Consider the following 18994-nt stretch of genomic DNA (forward strand, 5'->3'; position numbering starts at 1 on the left):
GATGTTCGCTCATCGCTGGACCTTATCACCGTCGCTAACGGACCTGTGCCGGTGTGTACTTTGGTCTACCTTTACCCGTTCCGAAAACTGCATCAAACCGGTCCCAGCGCGTGCCCTCGGTCCAGGGGCTCGACACTGCGCATTGCGCACTGCGAGTTTCGGCCACTGACTACTGCTCTGCCAGCGTCTGCAGTACGGTAAAGTAGGAGGCCGCACTTCGGATTATCTGTAGGGGAGTTTTGGGGGTCGATAAGCGATCGCTAGATACGACGACGAGGGCACGAGCACCTGCGGAGGTGTGGCACCGGCGTGTCGAAATACTTACCGTTGAAAACGTCTCGAGCGACATGCCGGAGAAGCTCCAGGCGCGTATGTCAATCTGGCGTTGGCTGGACATCAGCAGAATATGATACGAGCTCTTGAACGTTTGAGCGCACGACTCCCAGCGCGCGTCATACACCGCCAAGGGCAACCGGATGCTCTACGGAAATTGCATCGAAACATTTTACACACCTCACGAGAAACACACACCACCCAAACATGCAATCAATAACATTCGGTAGCGAAGGACGAAGGTAGTATATGATCGAGAAGGGAAGAACAGTTGGCATGCGAATTGGAGCATACTGTTCCCATTCTGCCTGCATTGACCTAGTTGGATCTGTGTCCGGACAGGGGGGAAAAGACTTACCGGACGCGATAAGCCTTACGTACCTCGTTCTGGAGCCGCTGCCCGTACCAGCAGAATTGGAACAGTTGATAGATGGCCGCTATCAGGTAGAGTACCATTAGTGCCTTCTGCGATTCACCTTCGTCCTTCCGGAGTTGTTGGGAAAGGTGTAATAGAAAAGATGACTTTCATTAGGCTCTATGTAGCTGAATCGTGCGAAATTTCTTACCGTGCTGAAGCTTGCAGCGAAGGCAATGACACAGATGATAGAAGTGCTGGTCAATAGCTGAACCAACAGGACCGGAGCGAACAGATCGTTAATTTTTTTGATCAATCTAAAACATATGAAACAAGTTACTAGATTTATCAGCGCCATTTTTAGTCACCAATGGATTGCAAAGGTGAGAAGTCTCACTTTCAAAGACCGTTACTTAACTCAATCGTTTGTATATGCTGTTGTAGACATTCGCGGAGAAAAAATGCGCGCTCGTCATCCGAAAAGTCCGGATTCGTCGTCTCCTGCAACAGTTCACCCAACATACGCATCAGCGAGGTCGCGTACAAAACCAGCACGACATAGAGCCCATCGAAGGCAACCACACCAGCCCAGGTGGTAAAACCCGATAAGGATTCGGAACAGAACAACACCTCGAACAGAGGTGAGCGCTGTACGTATTTCTGTATTAGTGGATAGTATGTGTTGTAGACTGCGTGGTAGCAAGAAAGAAGAGCGGATTCCATCAGTACGTAATGGACCATATAAATTTACTCGATCCTCAACTGTACCAAAACTTCTGTTAAACTCATTCCCCAGAAACTGATTGAAGAGATTGCTACAAGCGGGAATGATCGAGTAAGTGAACGCTACCGCTCCAACCACCAGGCAGTAGAAGCGCAGGTTCAGATGTACTTCCTTCCACTGTCGATCGACATTTTTGTCGATCCGCTCGAAAATTGGTTTGTTGTCACCTGTAAGAGGAATAGCATTGTCGAGGGCTATTTGTTTCCGCCATCGATGTATCGATGGAAGTGTCTACATACCTTTGCGCAGGAATTGCATCTTGGTGAAAAATGATGCATTCTCCATCGCCTTCCAGATATCCCAGATCTCAGCCTCATATGCGTGCATTCGCATCGCCTTTATGCCGGTGGTACAAATACTCCCGAACGTGCATAGACCCTTAAAATGTTCCATGTGAAGACTTTTATGAAGACTTTTCTCTTTTGATGAACAAGTACCCCGAGCATTTTAGGCAAAGTTTTAGCTACTGCCAAGAAGGCGACGACACGCTGTAGCACCGCTCACCTGGATGATCAAGCTTAGATTTCCCAAGTTGCGAAAAAAGTATTCCAGCTGCACGTAAGTGTTGAACCAGTGCGATGATAGCATTAAGTAGTACAGCATCCTATACCATCGCACATGTAGCTCTACGTCCTCGTGCGGCCAAATACCTATCAACGAGGCCATTTTTCGGGCCCAATAAGTACTGCGGCGCACACGAAGGATGAAACCGTCCTCGGGTTGGTAGTGAAGCGTATCCGGAGCCATTACTGATTTGAGACTAGAAGCGACTGAACAATGATTGTCCTTTCTGCACTTATTTATACCGTTGTATTCGCATTGTCCTTTCAGCTAAGCTGTTAGAAAAGATGTTGTTTAATATTCCGTTTGAAAGGTGTGAATTGTCTGAGCAAGTTGGTTAGAGTAGTGGACGGTAATACTTACTGTTAATTCTTTAGCACTCCCATTAGTGTTGCTTCAAGATCTTGGGTACAAAATAACCATGAGAAAAAGAACACCTCGTGCTTATTGATCTGATGAATACTAAAACGTCGAAAACACTACTGGAAGGAAATTTTACTTGAATTGATTTGATTGTGTGTAATCGATAGAAAAAAGCACTAAAAGGTTGAAATTCATTAGTTTGGGAAGTAGTATCAGTTTGTGTTATGTTTTATATTTCAAACATTAAAAATAGTACAATTTCCTACCCATACAATTCCAGGGTGAAAAAATATAGTTCTAGTGTTCTTTGAATAACGTATTTTGGCGTGTATCTTTTTATCATCTTTGCTATATTTTTAGCAAAGAAAATTATTATCTTCATTGAACATTTTGTTTTCAAAAGCTTGTAAATAATTTTACACTACTGCACTCATATTCAGAGAATATAAAAAAAACAATTGAAACTGAATTTTGTTTTTTGTTTTTTTTTTTTTAATAATTTTGATGATTCTAAATTAACTAGGGGGTCTGCGACAGCCGAGCGGTAGCGCCGGTTAGAAAATCGGACCATGAGCGCCGGGGCTCCTCACCTCGACGGCGTGGGTTCGAATCCCAACCGAGACCGGACCCTCCCCTGCACGAGAGGACTGGCTATCCACGTACAACAGGGAAACAAGTCTCGTAAGCCCTTGCGGGCAGGCATGACCAAGAGGTCGTTACGCCAAGAAGAAGAAATTAACTGTATATTAATTCCATTGCGATGAAAGTTGCGATATGAACAAGAAGAAATAAAAGATATTTTATAAATCGGATGCGTTTTTATAGCAAACGAATAAAAAATATTGGAATGTTGTTATACATGGGTGGTGTTAATAACGTGGAAATACAGTATTTTATAACTAGACTAATTTAAAACTTTTCAAAAATATTTAAAAAAAATCCCACGTTACTTAAACATAGGTTAAAAAATGAGACTAATGCCAACGAACATCACAATGCCAATCAGCTCGTGGGAGATTTTAAGTACAATTCATCACCCCAGTACCAACGGTGTACACACGCGTGGCCGCAAGCGTAACGACAAACACTGGCAACTTCATTCATAAACTCCATCAGTTCCGGTTCAGCGTGAAACGCCCCGGACAAGGGGCCACCGTAATAGAAGTGTCAACAGAATGCATCGAAGCCTGCAGAAGTGCGTGTCTCCGCTGGCAGCGAAAACCGGCTACCACATCGACCGCACACCGGTGGTCATCCGCAAGGCGTTAGGCCGGTAATTGGTTTGGCACTTTGAGGATGATGGAAGCCTCGTACTCGTCGATGACGTACACGAAGGCCGTCCGGGCCTCCCAAAGACGCCGTCAAAGCTCTTGAACTAAATTAAAAATAACCTCGACGTGTCATCGGATCACTCTGATTTGCGTCAATCCCGTTGATGAGGATGACCGGTTGCTAGTTGCATTGGATATGTTCTGTAATAACTACACCTTGCGGTATGTTTCTACAACTGGGTTGAATCATCGGCAAGATCCTTGTTTGTTTTCGAGATGCCATCATAGCTGAATGGAATGTTTTCGACTTTTCAACATCATAACACCCACATCACAAAGTAAAGAACCCCTCTCTTTTCATGTGCAGCGGAGATGCGTAAATTTCACGCTTCAAGCTTATAAGTAATTTATTTAAACTTTTTCTATTTCTATTTTCTTTAGTAAATTAATAAAAAATCCAGTAAAAATTTACTTTAAACTCGAAGCTAGCGATTTTTTAAAACAATTTTCAAAACATATATTAATTTTTCCAGTAATTGTTAAGCGAAAGATTCAATTAAAAACCGAATTATATAAAAATGGGACAAGTAATTTTATACAATTCATGTAAAAGAACTAAGTGGCACCCGTAAGGTTAGATTTTTAGAGAGAATCGAAAAAGTAATGGCTCAATTGACCCTTTCTTCATATGCAAACGTAACTGCTCGAAAAAAACCCCCGCGATGCTAGATAGTGTCTCTAATGACAACAAATTATGTGCGAAAAAGAATAAGTGTGCCACCTGGTATGCGGCTGATAAGTCGCCAATGTGTGAGGTAACGTGCCACAAATGTCTTCCACATTGGCAAGCGATAATGGAACCCGCTGAGGTGATACGTGAACTTGCCTCGGATAGTTATGCGATCAAATGTTGTCTATGGCGGTTCGAACCAAGCTAGACATGATGAGAATCTGCGTTCCCGCAAGATAACATTGAACAAAACATGCTCATCTCCGATCTGTTTGTGTCACTGTGACAAGTGGAAAACCTTTGCACCAGCCATCCGCTAGGCTCATGGTACGCTGCTGGGACTTTTGTTGTTGTCCTTCGCTTGCGGACTTTTTCAACCTGGAAGTGGGTCGGCGCCAGGATGCAATTACAGGCCGGACCACTTGCGCGAATCGTTGTAGGCTCCATGCTCGGTGTGACCTATAAATAATCCAAATCCGTCACGATTATGTCGCGTTTAGGCAGAGTTCAAAGTACATATTTGATTATCGCGAACCAGGGCGTCCGAACACTGACGTTCGCAAACGTTCTTATCAGATTTTCTGCATGTGCGAATAGGTCGACCGTCATCGGTGCGTCCAAAAGGTGTGACAACATGGGGGTGCTGCCAGTGGAGGTGTAATTATCCAAACGAGATGCGAATTTGTTCAACCCACGCGAACCGACGTTCTCGCAACGGGACCACGCCGTTCGTCTGGAGAAAGGCACAACCTTTCCCTGTCATGGTGCTCGGATACTCGATGGGACGTTTTTGATATTTACCGCAAATTGTGGGGTGTGATGAGACGCAATTCACTCGTCCCTAGGGCGGGGGTTCAGAACTAATGACGACACAAGAGTACCCCGAGGTGAAAATTGCACGCCACGCTTGGTTATTGTCGGCCGGCGAACCGTTGAGAGGATTCATCGGATTTCGGGAAAACGATTCACTTCTGACGCACGCTTCTAATTAGCACTACTCTGTCGTAGGTTGGCCACGCAAAGTAGATAGTGATAGTTGTTTCTCACATCGTTATTCTTTATTGGCACAGAGCATCCAAAAGTCAATACCTAAGTGTCTATAGAGACTGCAAAAAATGACACTCCCGAGTTAGCTTGCATTTGTTGCTACGGTTAACTTCACAAGATCCAGAACAGCACAGAAAATAGATATTCATACACAGAAACATGTTACTATAATAAAATTGATGATGTCATTGTCGCAATTACACATGAGAAAAAAAAGAGAAATTTCAAAAGAAGGAACAAAACGGTAAGCATATCGCTTGTGTTCATTAACTGCGAATTCTTATTCCATGCAGAGGTGGGCAACCCAAGGTGTATTAAACATACAAAATCGTGTTCACAGTTTGCAGCATTTCGATTTGGAGATTTTTATCATCAATAATGTGTTGTATAATTTAATTTTTTTATTATAGTTGACTCCTTATGTTGATACCAGGGCAATTTTCTTTTAAAATAAAAATATGAAATATAAAAATGGGTATAATCACTGGTTCATTCCGTTGTAAATTCATTAGAATTTTCATGTATTTCTAGTTTAAATTTTTGTATGACTTATTTAGTTTATTGTCATTTCGCATTGGTGACCAGGCCATGTCAGCACGACGTGCTCAACTGTGAGCGGGCCATTGAAGAAGAAGTCATTTCGCAAATCAGGGGTTTTTATCTAAATTAAATCAAATTTTAAGTTAAAAAATGTAATTTTTGATAGCCAATTGTCATTAATTCTGAAAAGTTTTTCATCCATACGTCAACAAAAAGGCATAAAAAAAAGCTATAGTAATTACAAAAACCAATTCTTTGGGAAGCTTAATTTAAAAAATCGTCGTTTAGATAAACTTTATAAATCAATTTTATCAGACAGTTTAGGACATTAGCGTGAGCATTTTCTCGCTTTCATAGAAAGCATAATTTATTTTAATGCAGCACTTTTTCCGACACGATTAAAAATTAACTCTTTAGAGTAACGCGTTATGTACAAATGGGATCACTTTTGTTTGATCGCCTTTAATAGTTTTGTTGAATTATTTTTCGTTCAGGGCTTTGCGTCACATAATGCCACACTAGAAAATAAATTAACGTAAATGTTGAAATGATACCAAATGTTTCAATTTGGTTAGATGAAGATGTTGAACTGGAATGTTTAATCTAAATTACAATTCCCTTATTACCGTTCATCAATCAATTCATAAAATCAATCACCATGTGACTAGAAAATGATTATGATGTGGTGAATTATTTTTTAAGAGATAAAAATTTAGTGGAAATTCTTAGCCCTTATGACATACAAATCAATATTTTGCAACTCAATTGTATAACATTGAAGTTGTTTGACGACATCCATTGTTTAACAACACAATAGCGTTGGTCAACTTGCGATTTTGGAACTCCCAAATTATCGCCCCCTACCTTTTCTCACCCACCTAAGCCTACGTTCACCTTACTCACACAAACCCTACTTACCCTCCGTGGGAGGTCCTCGGGTTCATACCGGGGAATCCTTTCGAGGAAGCTCCGGTTCCGCGCCATGATTGGTCGGAGCTGGCGTTGCGATTCGGTTTCGTCATCTGTACACGAGTGCTTATCGCGCACTTTGGCGAACACGCCTACCCCTTTCGGCCCCAGAGGGGGTTAAGCTCCCCGGTCACCCCGTTCAGCACCCGGGGATGGGTAAATCCAATCAAATCACGTGGAAAGAGGGCGTGCGAAAGAGCGAGATAGACCAAACACGGTGGGGAAGAGACGGCTAACAGTGGCAAAAAGCTGGCCAACAACGGGGTGGCCCGGTTTATAAAAGCTTTCCGCCGTTGCGCTATCAACGCAGTTGCCGTTCGAATCTTCAGCTGGTCTGACAGATTGAGCCAAGAAATCGACATAGTCGACAGATCGAAACGAGTCGCAAACGCGTATAAGTTCCCCTTAGTAGACAGTGGTGCGGTTCCGAACGTGTCATCGAAGAAGCTGACCTTTGGCCCAAGAATCATGCAGAAGTGAATGTCAAAAAAATTCGGAAAAACGTGAGCCAGAGCTTCTAGCCACCAGGAAAAATTGGCGATGGATGAAGTATTTCCCAAGTCGAACTCGGTGTGTGCTTTCTTTGTGAGTGATTGTGAAGTACGGTGCAATAGCACACCGTTGTCAAAACAGTTGATGGAAATCTGAAATTACAAATATAGAAAGCAAAACGTTATCGCTTGAAAGAAAGAAGGAATAGTATTGAAAGTGAAGGTGTAATTGAAAGTAAATAAATATATAAACAACTTAATCACTAATTCGTGTGGTGTGGTGTGGTACACTTTGTACAGAACTTCGTAAAAATGCACTTCGGAATAACGGATATACCGTAAGTTGCTCTTCCTGAGTGCTTGGAACAGGAAACGGGGAAACGTTTACTAACGAGCCATTACTATTATCCTTTCTCTCACAGTGTGTTACTAGTGTTGGTGGTGATGCGATTAGAGCTGTGCACCTGCATGAAGTACACCTGCCTGATGGGCTCGGACGGGTTCTGCGTCTTTCAGGGGGTGCACATCGAGAGTGTGGAGCAGGCGCAGGACGTCCAGCTCGAGGCGCCGCCTGCAACAGCGGCCGAGGTGACACGCGTCAAGTTCCGCGATTCGAACATGTACGTTCTGCCACCGCGTCTATACGCCGCCTTCCGGCAGCTGCAGGAACTGCGCGTCTGGTGGATGCACCTGCACAGTATTCACGTCGATCCCCGGTTGCTGACGCTGGACGCGGAGAAGAACCGCATCAGCACTATCACGACCGATCCGGACACGATTCCGGCCCTGCGCAAGCTCGAGCTCAACCAGAATCGGCTGCGCAACATCGACAACATCTCGCAGTTCGAAAACCTGGAAGTGCTGGAGCTGGCGCACAACGATCTTCGCACGCTGGACATGTGCGTGTTTGGTCGTATGTCCAAGCTGCGATTGCTCGATCTGTCCAGCAACAATCTGGCGCTAGTGCGTAGCTCGCTGCAATCGCACGAGAAGCTACCGGCGCTGACAGTATTATACTTGAACGACAATCGGCTCTCTTATCTCGATCTCGGCGTACTACGATCGTTCCCGGCGCTGGAGAAGGTGCACCTGGCAAACAATGCGCTCGTGTACGTCGACTACGACAGCCTGCCGGCGACTGCACTGCCCAGACTACGCATCTTCCACCTGCAGACTAACGACTGGCACTGCGAGGCTCTCTCGGACCTGGTGGCGTACCTGCGCAAGATGGGTGTACAGGACTTTAAGACGTTCAGTGCGTTCAACTGCAAGGAACGCTCAGTCGAGGGTATCTGCTGTACGGAGAACCGTCCGTTCGCGCTGGTACGCAAGTCCAGCCGATATCTGGCACACTACGCCTCCGAACTGAACGGTCACACGCGCCACCTAATGCGCGAACTTCAGCATACACGCCACGAGCTGGTCCGGTTGAGCGTCAACGACAACTTCACCCAGACATCCCTGCGGAACCTTGGGGACGAAGTGGAAGACTTGCGCAATCAGCTGACGGACGTAATCTCCTCATCCTCGGGTGACGCACAGCCCCCGACCACCTTATCCCCCGGTAGTGGGCGTTCGAAAAACATTGCCCACCAGGGTGTTGGCATCGATCCGGAACGGCTTTCAGCGGAGGTTGCTAAAATGCGGCGCGACATGCAGAAAGTGCTGCGGGACAACGAAACCCTGCGCCAGCAGGCTCGCCAGCACGACAAGCTAAGGCAGGAGCTGGACGCCCTGCGCAACGACACGGAAGAGACCAAGATGGCGTTCCAGCTGCTAAAGGAGGAGAACTCGCTGCTCAAGCAGGACCTTCAGCAGTTGCAGCAGAAGTTTCTGCAGCTCTTCAACCGTGGACCCAACGTCTGACGTCAGTCTCTGTTTCAGCAGCAGTGGACTTCCGCGTCCTCGCCGTAGTGTAGGCTCTTGGGGAAGATGCATTGCTTGGAAGGTGCACCGTAGGCCTGCACTACCGTCTACTATCTCTTGGCATAACTCTCTACTTTCACATGCCCAGCACCTCGTCCTCTTCCACTTTCTGCCTTCCTCCCTCTCTCCGCCAGCAAAGAGAAAGAGAGCAGGAGAGACGCATGAAAGTAGGGCATAAGACCAATAGGAATGCGAACAATCGCGCCCAGCATCGTAGGCTAGAGTTTTCGTCCGACGCAAAGCCGCTTATCGGACTGCGGAGTCTGGCTCCCGATTAACAGCTTCATCCACTACTTGCAAGGATGGACGAGGTGTACGCGTGCGCGCGTGTGTGTGAATGAGTTTGTGCTATCTCAGGATCGTGTTGCTCGAATTGTACCAAAGAGTGTCGGCTAGTCGCGTCGGAAATGGACGTTTGCGGATGCTAGCGCGAAACCTTAGATGATAGGATATATCAGTCTCCATGTTTATATGTGTATGTCTGTGTTTGTATTTGCTTGTTGTCCTCGTATAACTCTTTCTAGTGCTTAGTCCCGCGATTCACGTATCAATCAGATTAAAAAAAGTTATATGGTGGAGTACCTAAACTCATAGATCTGATTCAATAACTCCTTACCATCAAAATGTCAACGATTATAGTTTAACGAGAGGATTTACGATTAGTAAAACTAACTCCCAATTAATAGATACTAATAGTTTGTACCGGTCCAGAACTCCATTAGCAGGTTTGCAGTTCAAACGTGTGCACGTTTAGTACAATTTTAAAAGTGAACGATCAGCAGGCAAGGGGAAGAAAATTGCGCGCCAAATTAAACGTCATTATCGCTGCGTCACAACCCCCGGAAGAATGCACCCGGCACGTGATTGAGGTGTGGCTTGCAGACTACCGAGCTAGTGACTAGCCGTGACTAACTTGATGTGAGTGTATGTGTGTGTGTGTGTGTTTGGGTATAAGCGTGTTCATAACCATTTCTTTCTTCATCAAACGGCATCGTCAGCGAGTGAATGAAATGTTATTGCAAACAAAGTTCCCTTTTCAATGTGCATCCAGCGCAGCGTCCAGCGCTGCTGTTATTTGCACTTTCTTGTCTCACTTCGTAATGCATCTGCGGGACGATGGCGGTTGCAATAGCGGCGCTTCTGGAAGATTTTCAGTTTGCTCGTCGACCAAGCCTATCATCGTGACGACGTAACTTTTCGCAGGCGAGTCGCCGTTGGATGGGCTGGTAGACTTAGGGTTAATCGCCACACTAACGTAAGCTGATCCAGACACTTATGTTATTTTAGTATAGAAGAGGTGAAGCCATCGACTGGCAGTGGGAATCATTTGGGCTTTGTAAGCTTCCGTTTTATTAGTTTTATGCTTAAGCTATTTATTTACCATAAACATACTAAACGCTACCCGAGGCTGCTCGTTGTTGATTGATGGGCACCGAGGACACTAAACTTACTCTCTTATTGTCGATGTGTGAGTTATGTATCATAGTTAAACTATAATATGATACAAGATCAAAATATAAAAGAACCTATATGATAATGTGCTGCCACCCGTAGTGTGTTGTACTAGTCTGTAAGATGAAATTGAATAAACAAAACAGTGCAAATGAAGAAACAATGTTGTTTTAAAAAGAGTTTACTTTTTATAAAGTTCAACTTCTAGACTATTTAAAAATCATACAAACAGAGTAACCGCTGATTGCTAAAACGTTTGCAAATTTGTCGTCTAATCGTCACTAGGGAGTCTAGAGAGTACATTCGTTTGGCGCTGTGGATATTTTATTTCATAGAAACGGTAAGAATTTAGCATTAAAAGGCTTCACTCGTAAGTTAATTTAATTTCTTCTATAGATCGTGTGAACAAATGGATAATTTTAGGACCCTTTCCAACCGGCTCTTTGAAGCTCTAAATGACTACCTGTACTGCCTGGTAAGCATACTGATGGTGTTGGGCTATCTGTTCGCCATCAGTGTTATCGTTTTGGTTGACTGGTCCACCCAAGTTACTCGATTTTTAATGTCTGGTATACAAAGTCCATAAAGGAACAGAACAAAATTGAGTGTGAAATAAATCCGTGTTACGTAATAGCTGCTCCCGAATGTTGACTGTGGCAATGCTAGTAAATAATTGAACTTATTGAAATCAAGAACAAGTAATTAAAATTTTTAATTTAAAGTAAAAATTGTTTATCAAAAGAAGTTTGTTATTTATATCACAGAATATTATACAATTATTAAAATCCAGAAAGTAGTATTTGATCTTTCACTGGTTTGACCTCATATGATATTAGCAAATTCAGCCTGAGAAAATGGTGCGAACATTTTTTAAACCGTTAAAATTCTCTAGAATGCCATGGTTTGAGAAGATTTCATGGTCATATCTAATAATGCTCACGCTGGTAGTTTTTCACAAATGCTAACAGCTCACGATTTTGAAGGTGTATCTTTTAAAAACAGGGCGTCGTTCCATAACAACAAACTGTTTACTTTTCTCATTCAAATTGTGTTTCAATAGAGTTTGACATCAAGGGTTAAAGCACCTAGTTTGCACACCGGGTACCATGCGCCTCCATGAGTGCTACCGGCAGCAAATCCAATCAAATGTCAAAACGATGCAGATGTCCCGCTTCTAATCGGAACAATTAGTTTTGTCATTTCTAATGACCCGCACGCAAACAATGGCTTTTCACGAGCGTGATCGATGCACGATGTGCGGCCGGGTACGTTCCCGGGGAGCAAAGTTCACTCCGTACGGCCCCGGCAGAGGGCGCCAAGAAAATGTAGGACCGCGTGCAGTCCTTGCGCCTAGATCACGCCTTAAGCGACGGATGCGTTGCCATTTTTGTTTACCCATCACTTCAAACAATGTGAGCGTGAGAGAGGTATGGGGAATACGAGAGGAATTAACGCCTGGTAATCGTCGCGCTTGCTTGCCGTTGCGGCGTAAACTGTTCTGCTGATAAGCAGCCCACCCAAACGAATGGTGAGGACACATCAAAGGCCTCACTGTTGTACCCTATGCAACACCCTCACGATCCATCTGGCGGCATCCTGTAGTGGTTTACGGAATGCGAAAGAAATGTTCAGCAATGTAGCGCTGCATCCGATCGTGCAAAGTGATTAAATACGATCAGAAAGACAAGTAGTAAGGTGTTGCGAGGATTGTTTGTTTGGAATCGTAAGCGGCAGCGGGTAAGTATGAAATACAAACAAACTGAAACTCGTGTCGTCACCACCGTTACGAGTGTGCCGTAACTCCGAAGGAAGGAGGGTGGGTTTCTACCGGCAATTAGCGATGCAATCGGTGTAATCGCTTTGTAATCGCGGCGAACTATTAAATCATCCATTTCAGAGCTGTGGAAGTACCGTGCTAAGGCAGCACTGAACTCGTTATCAGCCGTTGGGAAGGTAGAGCATACAGGCATATAGGAAAGTATGTTCAACGAATCCCCTTATGGTTCACGCCTGATCCCCATAAAGGTTCCTGAACTGGGCCGGTAAGGGAGTGCAGTTGCATCAGATTATTTTAAGCACGTGGTTCCGTTTAGGAATTTACTTTTCAAAAGGAATCGCGAGGATGTTTTGTAAATTCACTTACCATGGGTAAGCTATTTCTGCAAGGAATATACACATCGACTTGTTTTTTTCTTGAATGCTTCAAGGTATTTATTTTCATGCAAAGCCATGTTTGATTATTTTTTTAAATGAATTACATTACAGTCTGCAAAAATAGTGGCTTTTGATGGAACATAAATTTGAATAATTGGATTAATTATACAAATTAGTTTCAATAAATTAATCCCTGTTTGGATTTGATTTTTTAGTAGGAGAGGGGCAACAAAATATGTTTGGGCAAACCAATCAATTCAAAATGTAGAAAAAAGAAACAAAATCTAGAATCTATCGCGCAACTACTCTTCCTCACTTGGCAGAATTTTCAGAAATCATTGATTGTTCATACTTGAATCCGTCATCGGATTTTTTGAATGTTTTAAAATAACACTTCATTTCTGATTGAACTGCGACTCTCATTTTGTAAAAAAGATCAGCTTAAAACATACTCTTCCCCCCATGGGATAGAAGGAGATAGAAATGCGAAAATTCTTGTCCAAGATCATAGTTTTGGTTTCATTGAGCAATAGTCCGAGGGTAGTAAATAAATTGAAATTTTAAATTACGCTGTTAAGATTCACAACATTTTCGGCTAGGGTCCAACTCCTAAACAAAATGACTAAACTCATCTACAATTCCTTTCGCTCAATTCCCGCCAAAACACTAACAACCATTTGTTTCAGAGCTTATCGCTTTTAGTACATCTGTGAAATATTTCTCCGACGGATGAAACTTTGCACGCGCGCTCAAATTTGAAACCGTGGGAAGATTAAGGAAGATTACACTTACAGGGTTTGACAGGCCAACATACAACTGGGGCAACGTTCCTTCTAAATCGCACCTTCTTTCAAAACAACAACAAAATTGAAGATCTAACGTCAACTGGGTTATCGATCAGCATCACGCTGTAACTTGACACGGAGGGCGTAACCGATCAGTGTCAAAAAGGAACTTGTCAATGAAATGAGCGTTCTAGACACGGCAGAAAATCATCACGCTTCTGATGTTTCATATTGTTGTACTTTTTTCATTGGAGTTTACCGCTGTAAATATTTTAAAAATCGCGCGCTTTTTTGTACGTCTGGTTTCACATACCTGGTGAATTTTATATCTCAAGGAACACGTTGAATTCGTTCTCACCCTCCATTGTTCAATACACAATGTAATTTCTCACTTGAATCTTCACAAGACTCTTTTGCTACACTTTGTAATTCACCAGGTATGTGAAACCAAACGTACAAAAAAGCGCGCGATTTTTAAAATATTTACAGCGGTAAACTCCAATGAAAAAAGTACAACAATATGAAACATCAGAAGCGTGATGATTTTCTGCCGTGTCTAGAACGCTCATTTCATTGACAAGTTCCTTTTTGACACTGATCGGTTACGCCCTCCGTGTCAAGTTACAGCGTGATGCTGATCGATAACCCAGTTGACGTTAGAACTTCAATTTTGTTGTTGTTTTGAAAGAAGGTGCGATTTAGAAGGAACGTTGCCCCAGTTGTATGTTGGCCTGTCAAACCCTGTAACACGTTTCGTACCAAGCGTTTTAGCACAATTTTTAGTACAAGTTTTTAAATTACAATTTGTTTATAATATTTGTTAAACCGATTGTTTTCGAAGGCCAAGCAAAAACTTAGCTTCCCAAAAATTTATATAAAATATAACAATAACTTTTATGTTGCATTTTCATTTATTTATGGGTCAAAAACTTTTTAGAACTAGAACTGCTGTCACCCATATTTGGGTGACGCGGTACGGAACGTGTTATTAAAAAACACTGTAATCTTTCAAATTTAAAACGAGTGATGAAGTATGGGGACAGTATTTAAAATAACTTCAAAAATAACGCCAAACTGATGCTCGTACATGTTAATTTAATTCTGAATAATACAAGAATTTTGAGGCGATGATGGGTGATGGTGAGGGCAGGAAAATCAAAAGACGGTTCTTAAAAGAAGATGCCGAAGGAGAAAACGACGAATAAAAAGAAGAACACAGAAGAAGCAGAAGAATAAGGAATTGCTTTAACACGTTGCGTACCAAGCGTTTTAGCACAATTTTTAGTACAATTTTTCTAATTACAATTTGTTTATAATATTTGTTAAACCGATTGTTTTCGAAGGCCAAGCAAAAACTTAGCTTCCCAAAATATTTATATAAAATATTACAATAATTTTTATGTTGCATTTTCATTTATTTATAGGTCAAAAACTTTTTTGTACTAAAACTGCCGTCACCCATATTTGGGTGACGCGGTACGCAACGTGTTAATACACATTGCATACGCATTAGTTCTTCAGGATGATAGGAATTATAGTGAAATTACGCATGCGATGCAACTCTTAAAGTTTATTTGTCATTAATGTATTTATATATACTTAAACTGGCACAGTTCAGAAGTTATCATATCGTGACAGAATGTTGCATATTGAGTATTGTTCATATTACCATAATGAACTTTCATATGCTGCATATTGAGTATTGTTCATATGACCATAATAAACTTTTATATCTAAAAACTAAAAAAAACATTCATATCTATTCTCGCTGTACAGCTATCTTCAACACTACGTCTTGCAGAGTCCCGGATAGTTCGGATTCATACCGGCTTGACATTTGGATCCTGCGGGACCCACAGTGTACACCGGACGGCCGATAATGTTCGTGTACGAATAGTTGCAGACGAGATAGACCTTCTTCTCGGCGCCTTCGTTCCAGTGCTGCATGGCGCAACCGAGCTTCCAGGCACCATCGTGGACAAGCATTGTAAAGTGACCGATCGCTTTTCTGCAAAAGAAACCAAAATTAGGATGAACACTCCTTCTCCACGCCGTACCATTTTGAGGAGTAGTCAAACATACGTTTTGGACCGCGGGAACGACTTCAGGTATGATGGTTTCGTGTAGCGATACTCGTTCCACCACGTGTTCACCAAGGACGTCATGATGTCCTTGATGTCGTAGCTGGCACCGGTGAATCCGAATATCGCCAGGTTCTGTCCGGAGTGGCGAAATTCGGGCGTGTTGCGGCACGTATCGTGGGCGAACAGACACGAGCGGGCATTGTGTCCGGCTTGAGCCGCCAGCTCGTCGTCCCAGACCATCGTGTACATGCGGGCAGCCTGCGAGAACGGGGGCTGCCGACCGGACGCCACCTTCGCCCGGTAGTAGTTATGGAGGTGCAGCAGGTGTGACTTCAGTGATTTAGTCATTTGCACTGACTTCGCCGATTTTCCATAGCAATAGTAACCGCCGCCGGCCGAAGGAGGGTTGCAGCCTACATTTGGGCCGCCGAACGGGCAGAGGTTCACCGAGCAGTAGTAGTTGGAGCTGTAGCCATCGCCAAGCGAGACAAGCACGAGAAACGTCAATGCTACAGTGAGAAATGTTGTGGAAAAGTGGCACTGGTAAGTGACGAACAGTTTGGTAAATTGTTTCTACAAATACCTACCATAAATGGCGGGATGCATGGTGAATTTTAATTGAAGTTTTTAATGCAATTAAAGGCGACTAAAATTCCAACTATGTAAAGGCAACTAAAATTCTGTAAGAGTCAGGAAAATTTAAAATTTTATTCATCACATTCAAATCACAATTAAAACTGTAGCAACAAATTCAGAACATTTTTGCTACTTTGTGCTGTTCTGTGGTAGCACACACAGTTTACTGCGCTGTACCTATATGGTAATTCAGCAAACTATCATACAACTTCAAAATTAGCTCAATGAAACAAAAAAGTAATGTGTCATAAAACATCTCTATTTGTGTATGTAGGAATGGAAGACAGCTAAACTATTTTAAGCAACATCACAGATAAGGTAATTTTGCTTGATATTAGTTTCTCAACATGAGGTCATTATTCACTTGAATAATTATTATTGAATGAGTTTATTTAGAAGATTGGTATTTATTTAGAAGGTAGGTAATCTATCATTAAATTAGATGTCCGCGACAGCCGAGCAGTTTGTCGGTTAGAAAATCGACCCACGAGCGCTGAGTGCCTCGACAGCGTACGTTCGAATTGACTATCCACGTACACAAAAGGAACAGATCTAGTAAGCCCTTAACGGACAGGTATGACGAAAAAAAGAGGTTACGCAATGCAAAAAAAGGTAAACCCAGCCAGTAGTGCAAATGCGATCGTTAAAAAGTATAGTTCCATTAAAAAGCAATTTCTCTAGAAATTTTGATTTTTACTTCAATTCACGTTTTTTTTTCATTTTTATGTCACGTAAACCTGACATGTGTAACATCAGCTTAAAGATGTAGTTTTTTGCTGATTTATACTCCTAGGTTATTAGGTCACTCTTTCCGAACGATACCAATTTTAATATTCAAGCAATGATTCGTAATAACGTATAACAAAAGTCCAAAGCAAGTTTCTAAGCCTGATGCGACATTTTATTGTGCTACCACACATTTTAATATCGAAAATTTCATATAGAAATTAGAATTTCAAAAGGAAAGCATACGGGTATAGCGAAATGGAGTTTTAGAGGGACAAATATGAACCATACAGATGTTAGATATGTCCATGAAAAGAATAAAATCTACCTCTCTATTAGGGAGCCTACAGGATTACTTTCCAATTAGCAAAGATTTTCTGCACAACCATAGTATGTATATCCTATTCGATTTGTACTGTATTAAAGTAATGGTATGTTATGCTGTTAATGGCAAAAGATTAGAATGTTTTTAAGTTTAGACATTTTCGATGAAAATAGAGCAACTGTTTGGTTACAAATCTGTCAGGTTGCTTAAACCATCTTGTGAAATAGATAGAATTTGGAAAATGTAACAAATCCCTTTATTTATGATAGCAGTTTGCTTCTGCTTACGAATGTCTATCACAATTTGCATACACATTTCGAACCAACGAATTCAAAATGAACCCTTTCACACTTTTATCACTGTGATAAGCGGAGCTATTATTCCCAGATTATTTCACTGCACTGTTAGCGCTAACGATGATGGTAAGCTCAGTAATGTCGGTCAATAGAACACACTTCGGGAGCCATCAAATTTAACGATCAATTAACTCTAGCTGTTAATGCAAAAACAGGTTATAATGGCACAGCTGTGTGACGTAAAACTTGGCGCCGTTGGATAAAATTAAAACATAATTTTCGAAGCAAACGACAGAAGATGCTTTTGTTAAAATTGAGCAGAGATCCGGACACAACAACGAACAAGCCTGCACATCTAATCCGTATCGTACCATCATGGGCACCATCCGTTCCACTTTTCTCACCTAAGCAGGAGCTCCGCGCTGATAGTGCGAAAACTTTCCTTCCGCTTACCCTCGACGCAAGAACTCGCGAGACGCACGCGACTGCTTCGAAGACCGGTGCGCGACTGAGCCGTGCCAGCGACCTGCCGTTAAAACTGTTCAGCTCTCCGGCATCTATATCGGAACGGTGGCGACCGGAACCTGCCTCCACCACCGGCATGTCGATCTCGATCTGATCGTCACATGGGCTGAACCGAATAGACGCAGATTAGCCGCGCGCAGTAAAGTCCAGCACCGGTTTCGGGCACAGCGTGGATCTGCTTTTCCTGTTGTTGTATTTTTTCCCTTTTCTAAGTCTTCTACTGTGCTTTCTGCATGTTTTTTTTAGTTTAGGCTATGTTGTCCCTCTCGTCTATCGATTTAGCGCCATTTGAATGTTCATCGTTTGTTCATCGTCCCCTTCTTTGCTGCTGTCCAACTTCTTTATCGACGCACCGCTAGTCGTGAAGGGGCATTGGCATAAATTTAAGGTAGCGCCGACGGTCCCACGAGTTGTTGCGATAACGGTCTCGGAAAGGCTTTGGACCCTTTCAAGGCCGACCGGGGCTGGAGCATCGCGGGAAGCGTTCTAAGGGCTCTCGCACTTGGCAGCATCCCGAAGGTACGCGGATTAGCCTAAGTCGTAAAATCTCAATAGAACAGTAGAACTGGTATGCTTTTTTTCCCAAATCTGCGGAAAGAAGCGGAAGCGATATTTTAGCAGGTGTACTAGTACCCGATGGT

The 18994-nt window shown here is 42.9% G+C and overlaps 4 protein-coding genes across 4 annotated transcripts in view; 1 reads left to right on the forward strand and 3 right to left on the reverse strand.

The window, feature by feature from the left end:
- Positions 1 to 18994, reverse strand: part of LOC131262128 (uncharacterized) — a 207733-nt gene that overhangs the window by 112500 nt on the left and 76239 nt on the right. The gene's annotated exons all lie outside the window — the stretch shown is intronic.
- Positions 170 to 2219, reverse strand: LOC131264761 (odorant receptor 63a-like). The gene is made up of 8 exons (XM_058267030.1): positions 1977 to 2219; positions 1712 to 1850; positions 1457 to 1639; positions 1107 to 1377; positions 900 to 1005; positions 715 to 816; positions 326 to 481; positions 170 to 226 (listed from the first exon to the last, which is right to left on the reverse strand). Exons 1-8 carry the CDS (start codon positions 2217 to 2219, stop codon positions 170 to 172), a joined length of 1257 nt encoding a protein of 418 aa, XP_058123013.1.
- Positions 7757 to 9310, forward strand: LOC131264762 (platelet glycoprotein V-like). The gene is made up of 2 exons (XM_058267031.1): positions 7757 to 7782; positions 7867 to 9310. The coding sequence occupies exons 1-2, from the start codon at positions 7757 to 7759 to the stop codon at positions 9308 to 9310; spliced, it is 1470 nt and encodes a 489-aa protein (XP_058123014.1).
- On the reverse strand, positions 15550 to 16451 carry LOC131264763 (scoloptoxin SSD976-like). The gene is made up of 3 exons (XM_058267032.1): positions 16433 to 16451; positions 15844 to 16354; positions 15550 to 15769 (listed from the first exon to the last, which is right to left on the reverse strand). Exons 1-3 carry the CDS (start codon positions 16449 to 16451, stop codon positions 15550 to 15552), a joined length of 750 nt encoding a protein of 249 aa, XP_058123015.1.

Source organism: Anopheles coustani, chromosome 2 (assembly GCF_943734705.1).
Source record: "Anopheles coustani chromosome 2, idAnoCousDA_361_x.2, whole genome shotgun sequence".
Lineage (NCBI taxonomy): Eukaryota > Metazoa > Arthropoda > Insecta > Diptera > Culicidae > Anopheles > Anopheles coustani.